Source organism: Myotis daubentonii, chromosome 1 (genome assembly GCF_963259705.1).
Source record: "Myotis daubentonii chromosome 1, mMyoDau2.1, whole genome shotgun sequence".
NCBI lineage: Eukaryota > Metazoa > Chordata > Mammalia > Chiroptera > Vespertilionidae > Myotis > Myotis daubentonii.
The window spans coordinates 109036472-109052711 of record NC_081840.1 but is presented as its reverse complement, the minus strand read 5'-3'; the positions used below and the strand labels follow the sequence as shown (position 1 = coordinate 109052711).

The 16240-nt window shown below is 53.0% G+C and overlaps 2 protein-coding genes across 2 annotated transcripts; both read left to right on the top strand.

Moving 5' to 3' along the window:
* Positions 1-350: 350 nt before the first annotated feature.
* On the top strand, positions 351-9852 carry LMAN1L (lectin, mannose binding 1 like). The gene is given in 13 exon segments (XM_059691220.1): positions 351-782; positions 2895-3112; positions 3161-3302; positions 4789-5013; positions 5332-5783; positions 6504-6709; positions 7003-7104; positions 7107-7144; positions 8248-8317; positions 8973-9039; positions 9041-9090; positions 9730-9811; positions 9813-9852. Coding segments are annotated over 13 exon segments (2079 nt in total). The 5' UTR covers positions 351-395.
* Positions 9853-12374: 2522 nt separating this feature from the next.
* CPLX3 (complexin 3) lies at positions 12375-16240 on the top strand. The gene is made up of 3 exons (XM_059657043.1): positions 12375-12538; positions 13681-13768; positions 15443-16240. Exons 1-3 carry the CDS (start codon positions 12375-12377, stop codon positions 15665-15667), a joined length of 477 nt encoding a protein of 158 aa, XP_059513026.1. The 3' UTR covers positions 15668-16240.

Sequence of the window (16240 nt, the reverse complement as noted above, 5' to 3'; positions counted from 1 at the left end):
TGAAGGGTGGGCTTGTCCCTGTGATCTCTGAGGTCCCTCAGATGGGGGAGCTGAGGGAAGGTGGGAAGATGGCCTGAACCTAGGAGCAGGGGCAGAGCTCAGGCTGGCCAAGTGAGGGAGGGGCAGGGCCTGAGATCAGGCCCAGAAGGAACAGAATGTCTGTGTGGGGAGGGAGGGAGAGTGGAGTATCAACAGCCAGTACCCAGCTCCTTCCCACCTGCCCACCCCTGGGTCCCCTCCGTGGCCTCCCAGGTAGGGACCCACCCTGGGCCCAGACACCAGATCTTTTTTTTTTTTTTTTTTGAGTTTTCCTTTTTTTTTTCTTTTTTTTTTAATATATTTCATTGATTTTTTTACAGAGAGGAAGGGAAAGGGATAGAGAGTTAGAAACATCGATGATAGAGAAACATCGATCAGCTGCCTCCTGCACACCTCCTATTGGGGATGTGCCCACAACCAAGGTACATGCCCTTGACTGGAATCGAACATGGGACCCTTCAGTCTGCACGTCGACGCTCTATCCACTGAGCCAAACCGGTTTGGCGACACCAGATCTTTTTACAGTACCTGTGGTCAGTGGCCCTGATCCCTTGCTCTGCCTTCTCTTCCTCCTGCCCCTGACCCCCCACAGCCCTGAAGGGTACCATCCTCCTCAGTGAAAGTTTGAGTGCAATCTCAGCTTCAAAGGACCAAGGCCAGCATTGCCTGGGGCTGGCTTACCATTCTGGAGCCCTCATGGAGTGAAGGATGGGATGGGGACCAGCCATGCTCAGGATTCCTCAGCACGCTGAAGCAGCTGACCACTAGGGGTGGCTGTGACTTGGTGAGGAGTGGGTCTGCCAATACCAGCCTCTGCCCAAGATGAGTCCAGGCCTGGGGCAGGCGGTGCCAGGGACCCAAGACCCCTCCCAGACTTGTCTCCTGTTCCACCCACTACATCAAAGCCCTATCCACAGCCTCAGTTTCTCCTCTCTGCCTCTTTCCTTCTGTGCCCTAGGGTTTCTCTCTCCTTCCGCCTCTTCTTTGATGACCCTCCACACCCCTAACCCCTCCCTCTTGAACCCATGAACACACACACACACATGCTCACATGCCGAGTCCCAGACACAGAGACACAGTGCAACTTGGATCAGCACAAACCTCTACTCTCCTAGCTCCACACTGCTGGGCCTATGGCCGTCCAGGAGAACCAGGGGGCTGCCTGGAAGAGGGCTCTTCATGGCTGGCTGTTTTGCCAGAGACACCAGCTCTGCCCTGCATGTGTGCTGGGTGAGGCATGTATGAGAACATCTCACCCACAGGTCTGTGTTCAGGGCCTTCCAAACCCAGACCTACAAAAAATCTGTCTTCTACCTAACGTTCAATAAGATTTTTGAGGACTTACAAGGACCTATGCAATAGACAGGAGTTTTAACTAGGAGTGAGCAAGAAGAATGAGGCTTGTGGTTAGGGTTGAGACATAAAATGAGTTCAGGAAGATGGCTTGTTACCAAAACATAGGTCTGCCCAGGTTATACCAAGATCTGCATACCCTTCAGAGTTGGGCCATGAATCTGGTTCAGAGCTTCCTAGCAGGCAAAGCAAACAGAAGAAGATCCATTGTGTATTTCTGTGTCTATGAGATCTAAGTTCTGAAAAACAGCACTATTCCTGAGACCAAAACAAATGTCCCTTTAAGATGACAGTTCCTACCTTGGGGTCTTGGCCCCATCCTGCTCGCAGAGGCACCAAGGGGCAAACAAAGGAGTGGCTGTTTCTCACAGCATCAGCCAGGCTCTGCCTCAGCGCCAGGTGGCAGGGCCTGTACCACACTTACTGCGGTGGCCTTGGTAAGTTTGGGGCACCACAGACCATGTGGAAGAGCAAATTACCCAGGGTATGCTCATTGTCCATTTATTCATTCGTTGATCTTTTTATTGGACTCCCTCCCCATGTCCCTCTGTGCCCAGCTCCAAGACAAAGGGCTGTATCAGACACAAGGAGCTCACAGTTCCATGAACAATCTACATACAGCGCAAGGCATGAGTATAGTAGACAGTGAGCAATCCTTGCCTCCTGCAAGTCACTTCAGAGGCAGTGGTGGCTTCCAAGGGCCCCCAGGATTTCTGGCTTGCAGCCTCTGAGCTTCCCTGCCCCCAGCCCTGGCCTTTGCCAAGCTAAGAGGCTAGAACAGCATCTCTAGAAAGTCCTGGCAGGGACTGGGACCTGGGCCAGGTTCCAGTCTAGCAGGATGGAGGGGTGGGGAGCCAACTGGGGTGGGGTCTCTGACTTCCCTTTCTCTGGTTCCGGCCAATCCTGTCTCAGTTTCTCTCCACTTTCTTCTGTTTTACAAAATAGGGCTCCTTCATCCTTCTCACCTCCACCAATGATAATTCTCACATACATACACTCCATCCTTCCTCCTTCCTTCTCAATCTTGCAGGCTAATTCTACCTTTGCTTTCATGCTTTTCTCACCTTCTATTTCTTCCCCTTAAACTCCCCCAACAGGAACCTCCCCCCCACCCCCTCACCCAGTCTCATTGGGAACTCTGGAGTCCTCCACATGGTTAATTCTCTCAAAGTGCTCTCCTATGTTCTATGGTCTCAGACATGTCCTTTCCCTCGTAGGGCCTTAGTTTCCTCATCTGAGAAACAGAAAGGGTTAGACACAAAGCTCTCTTCTGGTGGAAAAAGCTTGATAAAAACAGACTTGTGGTGAGCCTCAAGTGAGAAGGCAAGCAGAGTGCTCTACATGGTGTGGCATGCGTTGCCCTCCCCTATGCTAGGCTCCAATGCCCACTTCTTCAGTGGATTCCTGTGTCTGACCAGCCAACCTGGTATTTAATGGCAAGCCTTGATGTTACCTGCTTCCTTCTCCCAGAGCCCAGCCAGGCCAATGAGAGAGAATAATGGGGAGGAAGGGAAGGTGGGACCCAGGCCCTGATTTGCCCTGGTCCACAGACACCATCCAGAGGAAGTGCGCTGGCCCCATCCATATGGAACTGAAGTGGTGCAGTGTAGAGCAGGGCCCCTGTCCTCTTGTCTGGCTGGCAGGCGGACATGCAGATGAGAGTGACTGGGCCAGGGCACCAGGGAGCCCAGGTCCTGGTGAGTGGCCCCCAGCAGAGAGGGTGAGTGAGGGAGGTGAGTGGTGAGCCCGCGGTTCCAGTGTCCCACAGGAGAGTTGAGCAGCTGGGGACCCAAGGACTGTGTAGTACACCAGGGGCCAAGAGCAGGGGCCAGGTCAGCTCTGCGCGGGTGGAGCCTGCCTTGAGGAATGGCCTTGGAATCCTCTTCGACTCCTCATTCCAAGATACCCAGGTGAGTAATGGTCTTCCGCCTGCCCACACCTACACCCTCCTCCTTGTGTCCACTGGTCAACGCATGGATAGCCCTGCCATCCACGTCCTGACCAGTGAAGAGCACATCCCCTGCAAGCCTGCCTGGACTGACACCTACTCCCATTCCTGGGCTGTATCCACACTGCCCGCTCGTGCCCCTGCCCCAGCCTCTGACAAGGAGCCGCCCCTCCTAGGTCTATGTTTTCCTGCTCGTCTGAGCTGACAGCTCAAAGGTAGTGCCTCCCTGGGACTCCCCCCCACTCAGTCCCCGCTGTGCCTCCTCTGGGCCCAGGAGCAGAGTTTGCTTGTTCTTCCTGGGAACCACCCCAGAGAATCCTTCGTTCATTCAGCCCAGCAGCTCCAGTCCAGTGGGGGGAGTGAAATGATGCAGGTGAGGTCTGTGCTGAGAGTCTTCTCTCATGTCATCTCATCTGATGCACAACGTTCTTGGGAAGTGGGGACTGTTCGTCCCAATTACAGGTGGACACGCTGAGGCCCAGGGAGGTGAAGCGACTGGCCTGGGGTCACACAGCTGTGTGCTGACCTGAGATTCGAGGCCAGACTTGCTGATGGAGGGTCCACACCCTCCTCCCTGTGCCAGCGGCCTGTCGGCGCCTTTCCCTTTCTCCAGAAGACGTGCTTCCCCGCCCTCTCCAGCTCACTGCCTCCTCAGCAGCTGGGCCAGTTTGCCAGTGTCTCTCAGCAAACATCCCTTAGCTCGTAACCATTTGAATAATTGCTGACATTTATGGAGCAGAGCTTACTGTATGCCAGGCACAGCACCATTCATTGTCTGAATTAACCCTCACAACAATGTTATGAGGTAGTTTCGATTATTATTCTCCTTTTAAAGATGAGGAAGTGGGAGTTTGGAAAGGTAGGTAACTTGCTCATGGTCACAGCTAGGAGGCATATGCAGGTGGCTGCTTGGAGCTGGCTTCTCCCTGCTCTGTGTCACCTTCCTCTGAAGGTGGCAATGACAGGCATGGTGCTATGATCAGCACCTGTGGTCTGTATGCACAGAGAAACTCAGGGCCTCTCAGGCTCAACACCCTCCCCTAACTCCCCAGAACCTGCTGCACGGCCCCGCGGGACAGGCAAGCTGGTCGTATTGTCCTTGTCCGTTAGCAGACACCTCATGTTGCCTGTCCTGAGTCGGTCCTGCTACAGTTCAAGCTTGGCAGAGGGACAGGAAAGAGAAGCCCTACCCAGAGGCAAAGAGGGACTTGGGGTTTAAGGAAAGGGGAAAGAGCAAGGGACAGAGGGAGGAGGTGGTGGTCTGGGGGATTGAGTGCAAAACTCCACGTTGGGCCCAGCCTCTGTCCTCCTGGGAAAGTCCCAGAAAGAACTTCGACCTCTTCTGTGACCGCCAAGTCCCTGTACTCTGCCAGGCAGGGCTTGTTCTCCTGCCTCTCCCTCTTGTGCTAAGGAGTAGACATACAAGGGAGACTCAAGCTTGACCACAGGGACATGTCCCAGCAGGTCGGTCATCCAGTGGGGGAAGTGGCACTGCTGGCCTGGGAAGAATGCCCTCTGGGACCACCCCCACTGTCCAGTCCTTGGGTCCTGGATGGCCCTACTGGACTCTAAGTCCCCACAGAGATGGAGCCAGCTGGGTGCTGGGCTCTCATTACCACAACTTCCGGAACCGGCCATACCCCTTCCAAGCAAGCTCGCCTACTGGGTGCAGAGTCTGCTCATGAGCAGGTCCTACTCACACACGGCCTCTTTTGCTTTTGCAGTTCCTACAAACATGCAGGGTGTGCAGGTTACAGGCTCAGAGATACAGAGATACTGTGTCATCTGTTGTTCGTGGCCTCAACTGATTTGTGCCTGACACCACGCAGGGCCCCTGGAACACATGGGCAGCACATACATGGATCCTCCTCCCTACACAGAATCCCAGCTGGCCCAAAGCACATACCTGTGAGGGCTAATATGAGACCAGGTGTGCAAACCGCTCCATGCCATTCTGACACCAAGTCCTGTGGCTGCCTGCCCCCCTTTAGGACCACGGGACCCAGACACTCAGATTTGGGGATAATTTTCCCTGTCACAGGCAAAGAGGAGGGGGGTCCATCTGTAAGGTGCTCACCTCCTTCTGTGCCCCTCAGGTGTCCTTGAATACTCCCAGAGACCTGGATTTGGTCTCCATTGATGTGGGGCCCCTGCTTTTGGCTCCTGGAAGTTTCTTTGGGGTCTCAGCAGCCACCGGAACCCTGGCAGGTGAAAACAGAGGAATGTGCCTAATGAACCATCTGAGCACACCTTCTAAGGAGCACTGGATGTGTTGCCAGCCACTTCCTCACTGTGTGACCTGGGCAAGTCACACGTCCTCTCCTGCCTGCCTTGCAGAGTTGTTGAAAGTCTCAAATAGGATAAAACAAAAGAAGCTTTTATCCCAGCGTTGGCCCCATAAGTGGCCCTTGCTGGGAGCTGTGGGGCAAGTGGAAGAGGGACAGCCATGAGGGATGTTTAGGGAAATGGAGCAAAGGATATAATGGAGAGTCCATGGAGGGACCCATGGTTGGTGCAATCAGACAGTGGGAGTTCGTGAATGCCAAGACTTCAGTCTTTAGACTCTGGGCACTGGGGCGTCATCGAAGGTTTCCGAGGAGAGTGACATGGTCAGAGTCATATTGAGGAGGTAGCCACCATGTGGTTGCTTTTGTCAGTAGTTCCCTGGGGCCTTAGTGTGTTGCTCAGTCTGCTTCCATGGCTCTAGTCCAGAATTGCCTCATTTTCCTACTCACTGGGGGCCCAACTCTGGCTGGTGGGGGATGTTGACCCTCACAGACCACCCATCTGCTTGTCTGACCCTCATACCTTTCTTCTGAAATAAGCCAGACAAGGGTCAGAGCTGCCTCAGCTCACACAGATCTTTTGCCTGCCTGAAATATAATGGAGCCTGGGAGGTGAGGACTAAGTGAGTGGGCTGCTGGGGATGGAAGATCTTCCCTTCTCTATCTCCTTTTCCAGATTACCATTATGTCTTGTCCTATCTGACCTCAGTCTGAAAGGTCCAGAGATGATATCAGCCATGGGCCCACATTGGGGGCAGGGTTGGGGGAGAGGCAGCTCAGGGACTCCTTTCCTCCCTAGATGCTTCTGCTCATGTCATGGTGCCATCAGAGCTGCTATTCCAACCATTATCTCTACCTGCTCTCTGAGTTTTGCTCAGGCCAGGCATGCTGGGCAGTGCTGGGATCAGAAGTGACCTAGAGCCAGGCCTTGTCCTTAAGGACCTTGGAGGCTGGCTGAAGGCTGTGGGAGCACAGAGAAAGGGTCCTAACCACCCAGGGCAGCCGGAAGAGCTGCAGGCAAGGTTGGCCCTGGGCACCAGGGAAGACATGATTCCAAAGCTGAACTCCAAAGACCAGGAAGAGGGTAGGGGCCCAGGGAGAGGCAGGTAGGGAAGGGGCCCATTTGAGTATCATAGGATACTCTTCCCTTCCAACCAGGAGTTCTTTAACCAATGGGGAGATGGAGGCTATATCTAAGCAGTCCCTGGGGCCTAGATGCTCTCTCCTATTCCCACCCCACCACCCAGACACGTCTTTCCAGGGGAGTTTTGGAGGCAGAAGCCATGCCTTCTGTCCCCCTCTCCAAAAAGCCCCCATAGATAGGATCCATTGCCCCATCCAGCTGTCTGGCTGTCCCAGCTCTGCACCAATCCCCAGGGGAAAGAATCTTCAACCTGGAGGAGACATTGAACAGACGCAAGAAGATCCTGCAGGGTCTCTCTGAGCACTTGGCCCAGGCTGAGAGGCAATGGAAGCAGCAGCAGGATCCCTAGGTCAGGCCAGGCCTGAGGGAGCCTGGGTGAGTGGCCCCTGGAACATCCATGCCAGCCTGAAGAAGCTGAGCTCCCTAGGCACTGGGCCCCATGGCACCAGGGGGCTCCCTGTGTCCTGAAAGAGGAGCAAGCACTATACTTGGGAACTATTGTCCTTCAAGGTCTGGAGGGAAAGGAGGGCACGGGTGAAATGCTGCTGGTCACAGGATGGGATGGACTTGCCAGGCAGGGAATTGTGCAGGAGGGTAACACACCACAAGCAAATGCCCAAGGAGCCACACAGCTGGGACTGGGAAGAGGAGATGCCAGGTATTTGGACGTAGGTCCTTAGACAAGTAACAAAAGTAGACTGGGTTCTAATTTGCATGTAGTTCCACATGTGACTTGATTCACATATGACATGCTTAATGCTCAGAAGAACCAGAGTCCTCGTTTCATCTCCACTGCCATCCTGGCTTCTCTCCATGGCCTTCCCAACCTGAAGCCTGAGAGTTGAACCAGCCAAGATGTTAGATACTGGGCAGAAGAGGCCAGTGATTCCTGTGGGATTTGCTGGGCTCTGGTAGCTCAAGGTTTGAATCTTGTGTCCTCAGGCCAGAGCAACTGAGGCTGGGCTGCTGCTGGAGTGGCACCACACTCCAAGGCTAGGCCTCTCTAATCTTATTCCCAGGCCCAGAATCCTTCCTGCCAGATCCTATCCACCCCAGAGAGGCAATCTCTCTAGGCCGCTCAGCAAGACGGGTTCAAGCATTGAGCTTGAGTTGACTGGCACTGGCCACAGTTTGGACTGTGCCCCAGGGGGAGTGGGGAGGAGAGGACTGAACTGGGCATCTGCTCCTTCAGGGGCAGAACCATTTCTAGAAAGTGGAGGGGTTATGAGAAACCCCAGGAGTGACCACTGTCTGGGGAGGGGAGTAGGACCATACTCGGGAGAGGGTTTTGAGAGGAGGGGGAGTCCAAGAGCTGAGATGGACAGGGGTCAGATAAATTCAATGTGTCCATAATGAGGGGGTCAGGTAATCTGGTGAGGCCTCTAGGAGGAAGAGGGCTGCAGTGCCCTAGAAAGGTAGACTCTGAGAGCAGAGGGGCTGTGCCCTGGCCCCTAGAGAAGAGGCTTGCTTTCCTGCAGGACTCTGCCAGGGTCAGCACCCTGTTCTGTGGACAGCAGTGGATTCTGCTCCAAGACCTGTAAGAGATAAGGTAAGGGCACAGGACTAGGAGGGGTTGTGAGGGTGGAGGAAAGAGAAGCCCCATTCCACCAACACCCACTGGACATTCTCACCCCAGGGAGGGATGGTAAATCTGAGCTCCTGGAAGGAGAGGGCATTTTGATAGGGTTCTTGGAGGAAGCACAACCAAGATCAGGCCTAATGATGGTAGAGGCCCCTGACTTCCTTTTGGCCCCTCCCATCTCACAGCATCCCACTCTAGGACAGGTCTCTGGAGCTACCCATAGAGCCCTGGGAACAAGGGGTTACCTGATACCAGGGAGGAGGGAGGCTTCAGGCTGGATGCTATGGCTGCAGCCCAATCCCTGTCCCCGCTCTCTAGACTGGGAGTGGGAAGAAGGGACGAGGGAAAAGAGCTAAATCTCCTGAGGACTAGGGATGGAAGGCAGAGCCCAGGGAGCCTGGGGTTGAGACAGATAGCTTTAGGGAGATCCTTCACTGGCTAAAGCTGTCTTGGGAACCAGAAAGGAGGTTTGGGGTAAGAACAGCTCACAAGAAGGGGCCCTATAGATGGTGCCTGTTCCCCACCCAGGTGCTGCCTCTGGGAATTATGAGACATGGTCAGGCAGCTTGGATGGGACCAGAATGAGTAATGAGTCCTCTGCCTTGGTTTCTAATCCCCACTGGGATGCAGTAACCCACGTGGCTTCAAGAGCCCAGGTCTTCTACCTGCCTGTGGGCATCAAGCATCATCTTAGAGCTGGCTCAGATCCTGCACCTCCTGCAGGCCTTCGGGCCCAGCAGTAAGGGGGAAGGAAGGGGAACCACTGGGGTTCCATCCATCAGACCCAGGCTCAGCTCCTTCTCCCAATACTTCTGAGCCCCAAGCTGTCTTGTCTTCATCCTTCACTCCTTGGATCCCTGGAAGGCAAACCTGTGTCTGTATCTGTGTGTGCATGCACACATGCACACAGGACACATCTCATCTTCTCTCTACCCTGTCTGCTCTCTGGAGAGTCTCATAGAGTCTCGGTGCCAGCAAGGCTCTGGAGACCACTTGGTCCAACTCCCTCAATGACTGGAAGAGAAATGGGAGTGGGCTATGCCCAAGATCATTCAGAGCAGCCTGCTCTTCCCCATACCCCTGCCCCATCTTGCTCTTTCCCTTGCCTTTACCACCCACCCTGTCTTTTGCTCTCTATTTCTCTCTCTCTCATCTCAAGAACCATTGGTCCCTAATGATCCCAGGCCCCAGGCCTTCCCAGCTGTTCCCACAGATGGAGACATAGAAGCTGGGGAAGGCAGCTTTGCACTCTGCTCCCTCTCCAAGTGCCCTGGATGAAAACCATAGCACCCCAAGCCTGAGAGAGAGAAACAGAACCCACAATGGCCCAGATTCTGGGTAAGAAGCTGATCCAGGACCATAGAACTTCCCCTTTCAGAAAGCAGCAGCCAAGGCCCTCCCCCAGGGCCCTCCTCGTGCCTACAGCCCAGCATCTTCCTGTTCTTCCTCCTCATCTTCCTTTTTCTTCTTCTATGTGCACTTCAAGTGGGCCTTCCCATAGGCAGAGCTTTCCACACCTACCCGGCTTGGTTCTGGCCATAATAATTTGATTTGAGAGAGGGAGTGTTAAGACCCACCTGCCTGTTCTACCAGCTGGCAATGAGCAGTGCCCATATTTTCAATAGGCACTACTAACCATGTGCTCAGCCACTGGTTCCATCTAGATCCTGCCCTCACAATAATCTCTCTCTAGTGTGAGAAACTGACAAATACCTGATAGTCACACCCTATGTGGTCAGTGCCATGATGGCAGGAAGCTCAGGGGACATATAACAGTACAAGAAAAAGCACTTGACTCAGCCTGGGGAGATCAGGGAACTGGCCTAGAAGGGACCTTTGATACAGGTCATCAAGGCAACTAGTTCTCCAACCTGATAAGTACAGTCATCATTACAGAGGAAACAGCATGAGGAAAGGCATGGAAGCATGAAAGAACACAATATTTTAGAGAAAAAGTGGCAAGTTTAGAACTATTAGAGCAAAGGCTGGGACCAATTTGTGAAAATGGGCAAAAAGAATCACAAAGGTTGCCTAGCCTATGAACCAGGAGGTCATGGTTCAATTCCAGGTCAGGGTTTGCAGGCTTGATCCCCAGTGTGGGGCAGCTGATCAGTGACTCTTGTCATTGATGTTTCTATCTCTCTCTCCATCTCCCTTCTTCTCTGTAATCAATACAAATATATTTAAAAAGCCACAAAGGTTGGGTGGAGGTCACTATTCCTGCTTGGTGGGTGTTTGTTGAATGAGCGAAGCATTTAGAGATGTAGGGTGTGCTGAAGAGCTCAGAAATGGGATTGACAGCTTCTGTTGGTGGAATTTCAAGACCAGAAGAATCCGTGTAGGGGAGGTGGTCCTGGAGGAGCAGTAAAGTGTGCTGAGCTTTGAAAGCAGAGTTGCAGAGGGGACGATCTCCAGGTGAGGAGAATAGCCATAGTATTGTGAGGTGGAATGGTGACAGGCTTATATGTTACATAGGACTGCAATGGTGGCCATAAGGCTGGAACCACTTGGACAGACAGTCCTTGAATGCCAGAGGGACAGTGCGTTCCTGATAGGGCAGACCAAAGGAGCCATAGAAGGTCCCAGATCAGGGGAGACTGTGGTGCAGTAAGTGTAATAAGTGTAAGGAACCTGCTCTCAAAAGCCCAGAAGGGGGAGGCTCAAGTAAGCTTCTCCCCTCCCTGGCAGCAGGCAGGAGCTGAACAATAGCCTTCAGGACAGTCTGCAGCCTTCCCCTGGGTCCAGTACCATGCATCTGAGGAGGCAGCACCGCTCCCCCAGGCATGCCTGCATGTGTGACCTACCTCAAAGCCCGGAAGGAGTGTCCGCTTCTCTTCACGGGGAAGTGGATGGTGTCTAGGGGGTGTCGAGCTAGGCCAGTATCTTCCCTCTCCTACCCACATCTCAGCTTTTGGGGAGCTCCGACCATATTAAAGGTGATTTCCCTCTCTCCAAGCTTTGATATGTTCATTTACCTTCCAGGTTTGCCTTTACGTCTCTGAAGGCTTTCTCTTCCACCTCCTCTGGAGAGGTAGCTGGGAGTGGGCTTCAAGTGGCCCAGGAGGCCAAGAGTTGGCTTGAATATGAAAAGACTGGATACCCCATAGATCTTGAGCCCTGGACTGTGGAGGGAGAGGGAGTCACAACTGTGTATAATTCTGTCCCCAAATTCACCAGAACAAATTCAACCCAGCCAGCATCACCATGAACAACTCTCTCTCCCCCAATTCCCTTCAGTTCCAGGGGGTCAGAGGGGAAGGCACATGATGGAGAACTCTGTGAGGCAGCCCATGGAGCCATAATTGGGTTTCCCCACTCTCTGGTCTCCCTCCCTTTCCCAGTGTAAGCTCTTCAAGCAGCTGCTGCAGCAGCAGGTTGGGGAGAAGTAGGGGTCGGGCCCAGCGCTGGATTTTTGCCCCTGGCTGCAACTCTCTGGGGATCGTAGGGAGCCAGGTTCCCGGGGCACATATCAGCACAGCCCATTCCCCTAAGGAGCGACCCCATGCCCAAAGACCCTAATCCAGGGGTGAGCAAACTTTTTGACTCGAGGGCCACAATGGGTTCTTAAACTGGACCGGAGGGCCGGAACAAAAGCATGGATGGAGTGTTTGTGTGAACTAATATAAATTCAAAGTAAACATCATTACATAAAAGGGTACGGTCTTTTTTTTTGTTTTAGTTTTATTCATTTCAAACGGGCCGGATCCGGCCTGCGGGCCGTAGTTTGCCCACGGCTGCCTAATCCGTTGTCAGCAGTGCTTGGCGTTGAAGGAGGCACGTGGGAGAGGCGGGAGTGCAGAGCGGGCACGTGGTCCAATCTGCTCAGCCCCGTGCATGCCCCCCCACCCCCTGCGAGGAGCGGTTTGCGAAATGGGGGCGGGGCCGGGGTGGAGAGCAGCAGCAGGCGGCTCAGAGAGTGGGGTGCTGGCCCGCAGCGGGAGACCTAGTGCTGAAGTAGGCGCAGACCTGCCTGGTTCCCCGAGGAGTGGTACCCGGTGCCCAGTGCCCGGGCAAGCGAAGACCATGACCTTCATGGTGAAGACCATGGTGGGCAGCCAGCTGAAGAACCTCACCGGGAGCCTGAGGGGTGGCAAAGACAAGGAGGATGGGGACAAGTCCGCCGCCGAAGCGCAGGGCATGAGCCAAGAGGAGTATGAGGAGTATCAGAAGCAACTGGTGGAAGAGAAGTGAGTGAGATCCCTTCCCACCTCCAACGACCCTCTCCCACACTCCATCCTCCAATTGCCCGGCCCACCTCTAGGGTAGTTTCAGATCTCAATCCCTGCCCCTACTTCTCTAGACTGGTAAGAGGCTGGGATGTGCACCTCTAGGTTTCCCTCTGCCACCCTGAGCCACAACATTTTAAACCTAGGGCCCCACCCCAGCTTCACATTAGGTCCAGAGGAAGTGGGGGCAGGGGCGATAGGGGTCTGGGACTGGGTGGGGCACGTGCATTTCTGATGAAACAAGTAATCCTTTAATCCGATCTGGTCCCAATGTCTGGGTCTTCCAAATGGAGCGCTTCTGAGCCTGAGGCTCTGCAAAAAGCGATGCAGCTGAGGGGGCTCAGAGTCAGGGACACAGATCCTGAAATGGGGGCACTTGTAGATATTGAATCCACGGATGTTCAGACAATGCTAGAACAGAGAAACAGCTGGAGTGGGGCTAGGGCTAGACTCCAGGGCTGCTTGTGTCAGATCCTGGCGTTGCTTCTTTATAGCTGAGTGATTTTAGGTAATTTACTTAACCTTTCTGTCCCTTGGTTTTCTCTTTTGTAAAGTGAGGATGATAATTATAAAACATGCCTTATATTTATGAGGATTAAATTACTTAATGTAAACTGCTTAGCACAGCACCTAGAACACGGTAAATCATTAAATGTTAGCTATAATTATTTCAGCTGATAGCAGTTTTGTGAATTGCAAAAACTTATCCCCATTCTACAAAAGGGGAAAGTAAGTGACTTACCCAAAGACATGTCCATAACAAAAGTGGTAATGGAGCCAGATACGAAACCAAGTCTGTTTCGAATACTTTCCCCACACACACACACTCACTCCCCACACCCCACACCCTCCAAATAACCTGCCAGGAAGGGAAAAGACCCAAGGAATCCGAGGCTTAGAGGGATATATATTAGGGAGCCAGAATGACCTCCCTCCCATAGCTCTGTCCAGAGGCATGTGTGGAGACTAGAAAGGGCCCTGTGACTAGAAAGGCCGTAAAGAGCAACAGGCAGTTGCCAGGTCCAAGCACCCTCCTGACACACAGGCCCACAGGTGCCCATCTCTTTAGTGCTGGCAATGACTCTGGCCCTGTGCCCCTGCAGGATGGAACGTGACATACAGTTCACACAGAGGAAGGCAGAGCGGGCCATGCTACGGAGCCACTTCCGAGACAAATACCGGCTGCCCAAGGTAAGCTTAAGAGAGAGGGCTTCGAGGCACATCCAGGCCCCCGAGCCCTGGGCCCTGGACTCCTTTGCCCCACTCTGGGAGCCATGACTCATGGAGAGCTTGGTGAGACCATTTGTTCTTTCACTCCTTCACTCCTTAACTGGAGCCTGCCTAAGCCTAGGATTTGGCAAGGAAGGATAGTCCAGTCCTCTAGAGACTGATAGGTTTGTGTTTCTGGAGCCAGTCCAGGCCCCTTCTGTCCTCCAACCTACACTCCCCCAATACAAGTCAGGCCCAGGCAGATGAAGAGTTGGAAGGCAATAGATTTTACCATGGGGGTGAGGCTCTTGAGGCTTCTGAACACTGGGCAAGGTGGGATGGGAAAGAGAAGGTAGCACCATCTGTGTGCCAGGCACTTAACCTTCACACCCTTACCTAACCCCTTAGTAATTCCACTAGGTAGCAATCACCCACATCTACAAATAAGGCAACTGAGACTCAGATATATTAAAGGACTTGGCTAAGATCATCCAACCAGTGAGTGATGGTGCTCAAGCTTGTGAATGCTGAGCCTTCTCCAGGCCCCTGACTGCTTTCCAGAGTATGGGTCTGTCTGCAGAGAGCAAAGTAACTCCTTGGTTGGCCAAGCAGCCAGGAGGATGACTCCACTATGCACTGCAGCACCAGATGGGCTGTAAGTGTTCTACTCCTGTTGCCTAAGGAGAGAACTAAGGCACAAGCTACCCCAAGTGCCCAAAACTACGATAGACTCTAAGGAGAAACAGAAACAGCGCTACAGTATACCGACCTTGATCTTCCACCTGAATTAGAAGATCAGATATGTGAATATCCCACCCACTCATTCAACAAATATTTCCTGAGCCTCTGGCTGCCTCTGACTCCCCACAGGGCACCAGTCTTTTAGAAGTATCTCAAAGGGAAAACAGGTCCAGAAAGTTTGCCTTTCTGGGAAGTAACTTAGTTAAACACAGCTAGGAATGAAGTCATTCCTCGAATGCTTGCATTAAGCATGTAAGAGACACAACTTCCATTAGGGAACTCTGAGTCCAGTGAAGAGGGAAGACTTGACTGTGACTGAGTAGGACATAGGTGGAAAGCCCCAGGGAACCCAAAGGGATGAGGAAGTGCAATGACAACAGTAGATGCCTTGCCAAGAGAGCACAGATGCTGGTATCAGTGCCATGCATTTACATGTAGCTGTCCCACCTCTAAGTCGTATGGCCATGGGCAAGGTACTTACTTAAATTATCTGAGCCTCAACTTCCTTATTTGTAAAATGGAGAAAACAATATTTACCTTGCAGGGTCATTGTGAGAATTAAAAGCACACGGCTCAATATCAGCCATATAAAAAGTGTTTGATGAATGGTACCCACTACTAGTATTGGTAATGTCCTTCAGTGTAGTTAACAATAGTCAATATATGACTAACTATAACAGTTTGACTCCTAAGTATTCCTATTTTGTATCCCCTTCAGTATCTCAGAGTGAAGTAGAGTGGTATAAAGTACAAATGTCAAAAGCTTGATCCTGGGATGTGGGGGTGGGGACTGAGCTCACTGGAACATGGGGCTCAAGAGCCTAGGAGCCTGGAACCCAGTCCAGGCTCCTCCCTACACCCTCAGCTTGGCGTCCCACAGATCTCCAACTCCAGCCCAACCCTCCCTTTCTTCAGAATGAGACAGATGAGAGCCAGATCCAGATGGCAGGTGGAGATGTGGAGCTGCCCCGGGAGCTGGCCAAGATGATTGAGGAGGACACAGAGGAGGAGGAAGAGAGGGCCTCAGTCCTCGGGCAGCTGGCCAACCTTCCTGGCTTAGACCTTGGTTCCCTCAAGGACAAAGCCCAAGCCACACTGGGGAACCTCAAGCCATCAGCTGAGAAGTGCCACATCATGTGACTACTTCCCCTGGGGTTGCTCACTGGGTGACCAGAGGGCTGGGCCCACATGAGTGCTAAGAGCATGCCTCAACTTCCATGGACCCATACCCCACCTCGTCTTCATTTCCCCTGCACCAGGCTAGTCCCAGGACCCTTGTCTGCTCCAGCCTGCCTTCTCTCCCTCTCCTCTGGGAGCAAAGTCCCCATTCTCCCCCTACCCTTCAGGACTCAGCCTCCCTACTCAGCCTGGGAAGCCTCCCAAGATTGTAGGAATAGGCCCAACTGACCTTCTCTCGCCATGACCCCAAATTCCTGCACATAGGTGCACCCTTAGAGACACACAGAGGGACACAGAGACCTTGGCCTGTGCAGAGGCAGACACCACAGCTGCATCCTGCCACACACAGACACACAGACACAAGCCAACCCCCTGGTGCTCGGGCAGCAGCACTCAGATATGCTTAGAGGGTGCTTTCGGCAGACAAATGCAGCAGACAAGAGTTGAGTTTGAGTCTCAACATTCATTTTCTTTGAAATCCATTGCTCTTTCTGGGCCTCATTTCATCATCTATAAAATGAGGATGAACTCGGT

Excerpts from the sequence above, each read along its gene's own strand:
- CPLX3 (XM_059657043.1), top strand. The coding sequence starts at position 12,375 with ATGACCTTCATGGTGAAGACCATGGTGGGCAGCCAGCTGAAGAACCTC. Across the intron at positions 12,539-13,680 it reads AAGCAACTGGTGGAAGAGAA|GATGGAACGTGACATACAGT; the intron begins GTGAGTGAGATC and ends GTGCCCCTGCAG. Across the intron at positions 13,769-15,442 it reads ACAAATACCGGCTGCCCAAG|AATGAGACAGATGAGAGCCA; the intron begins GTAAGCTTAAGA and ends CCCTTTCTTCAG.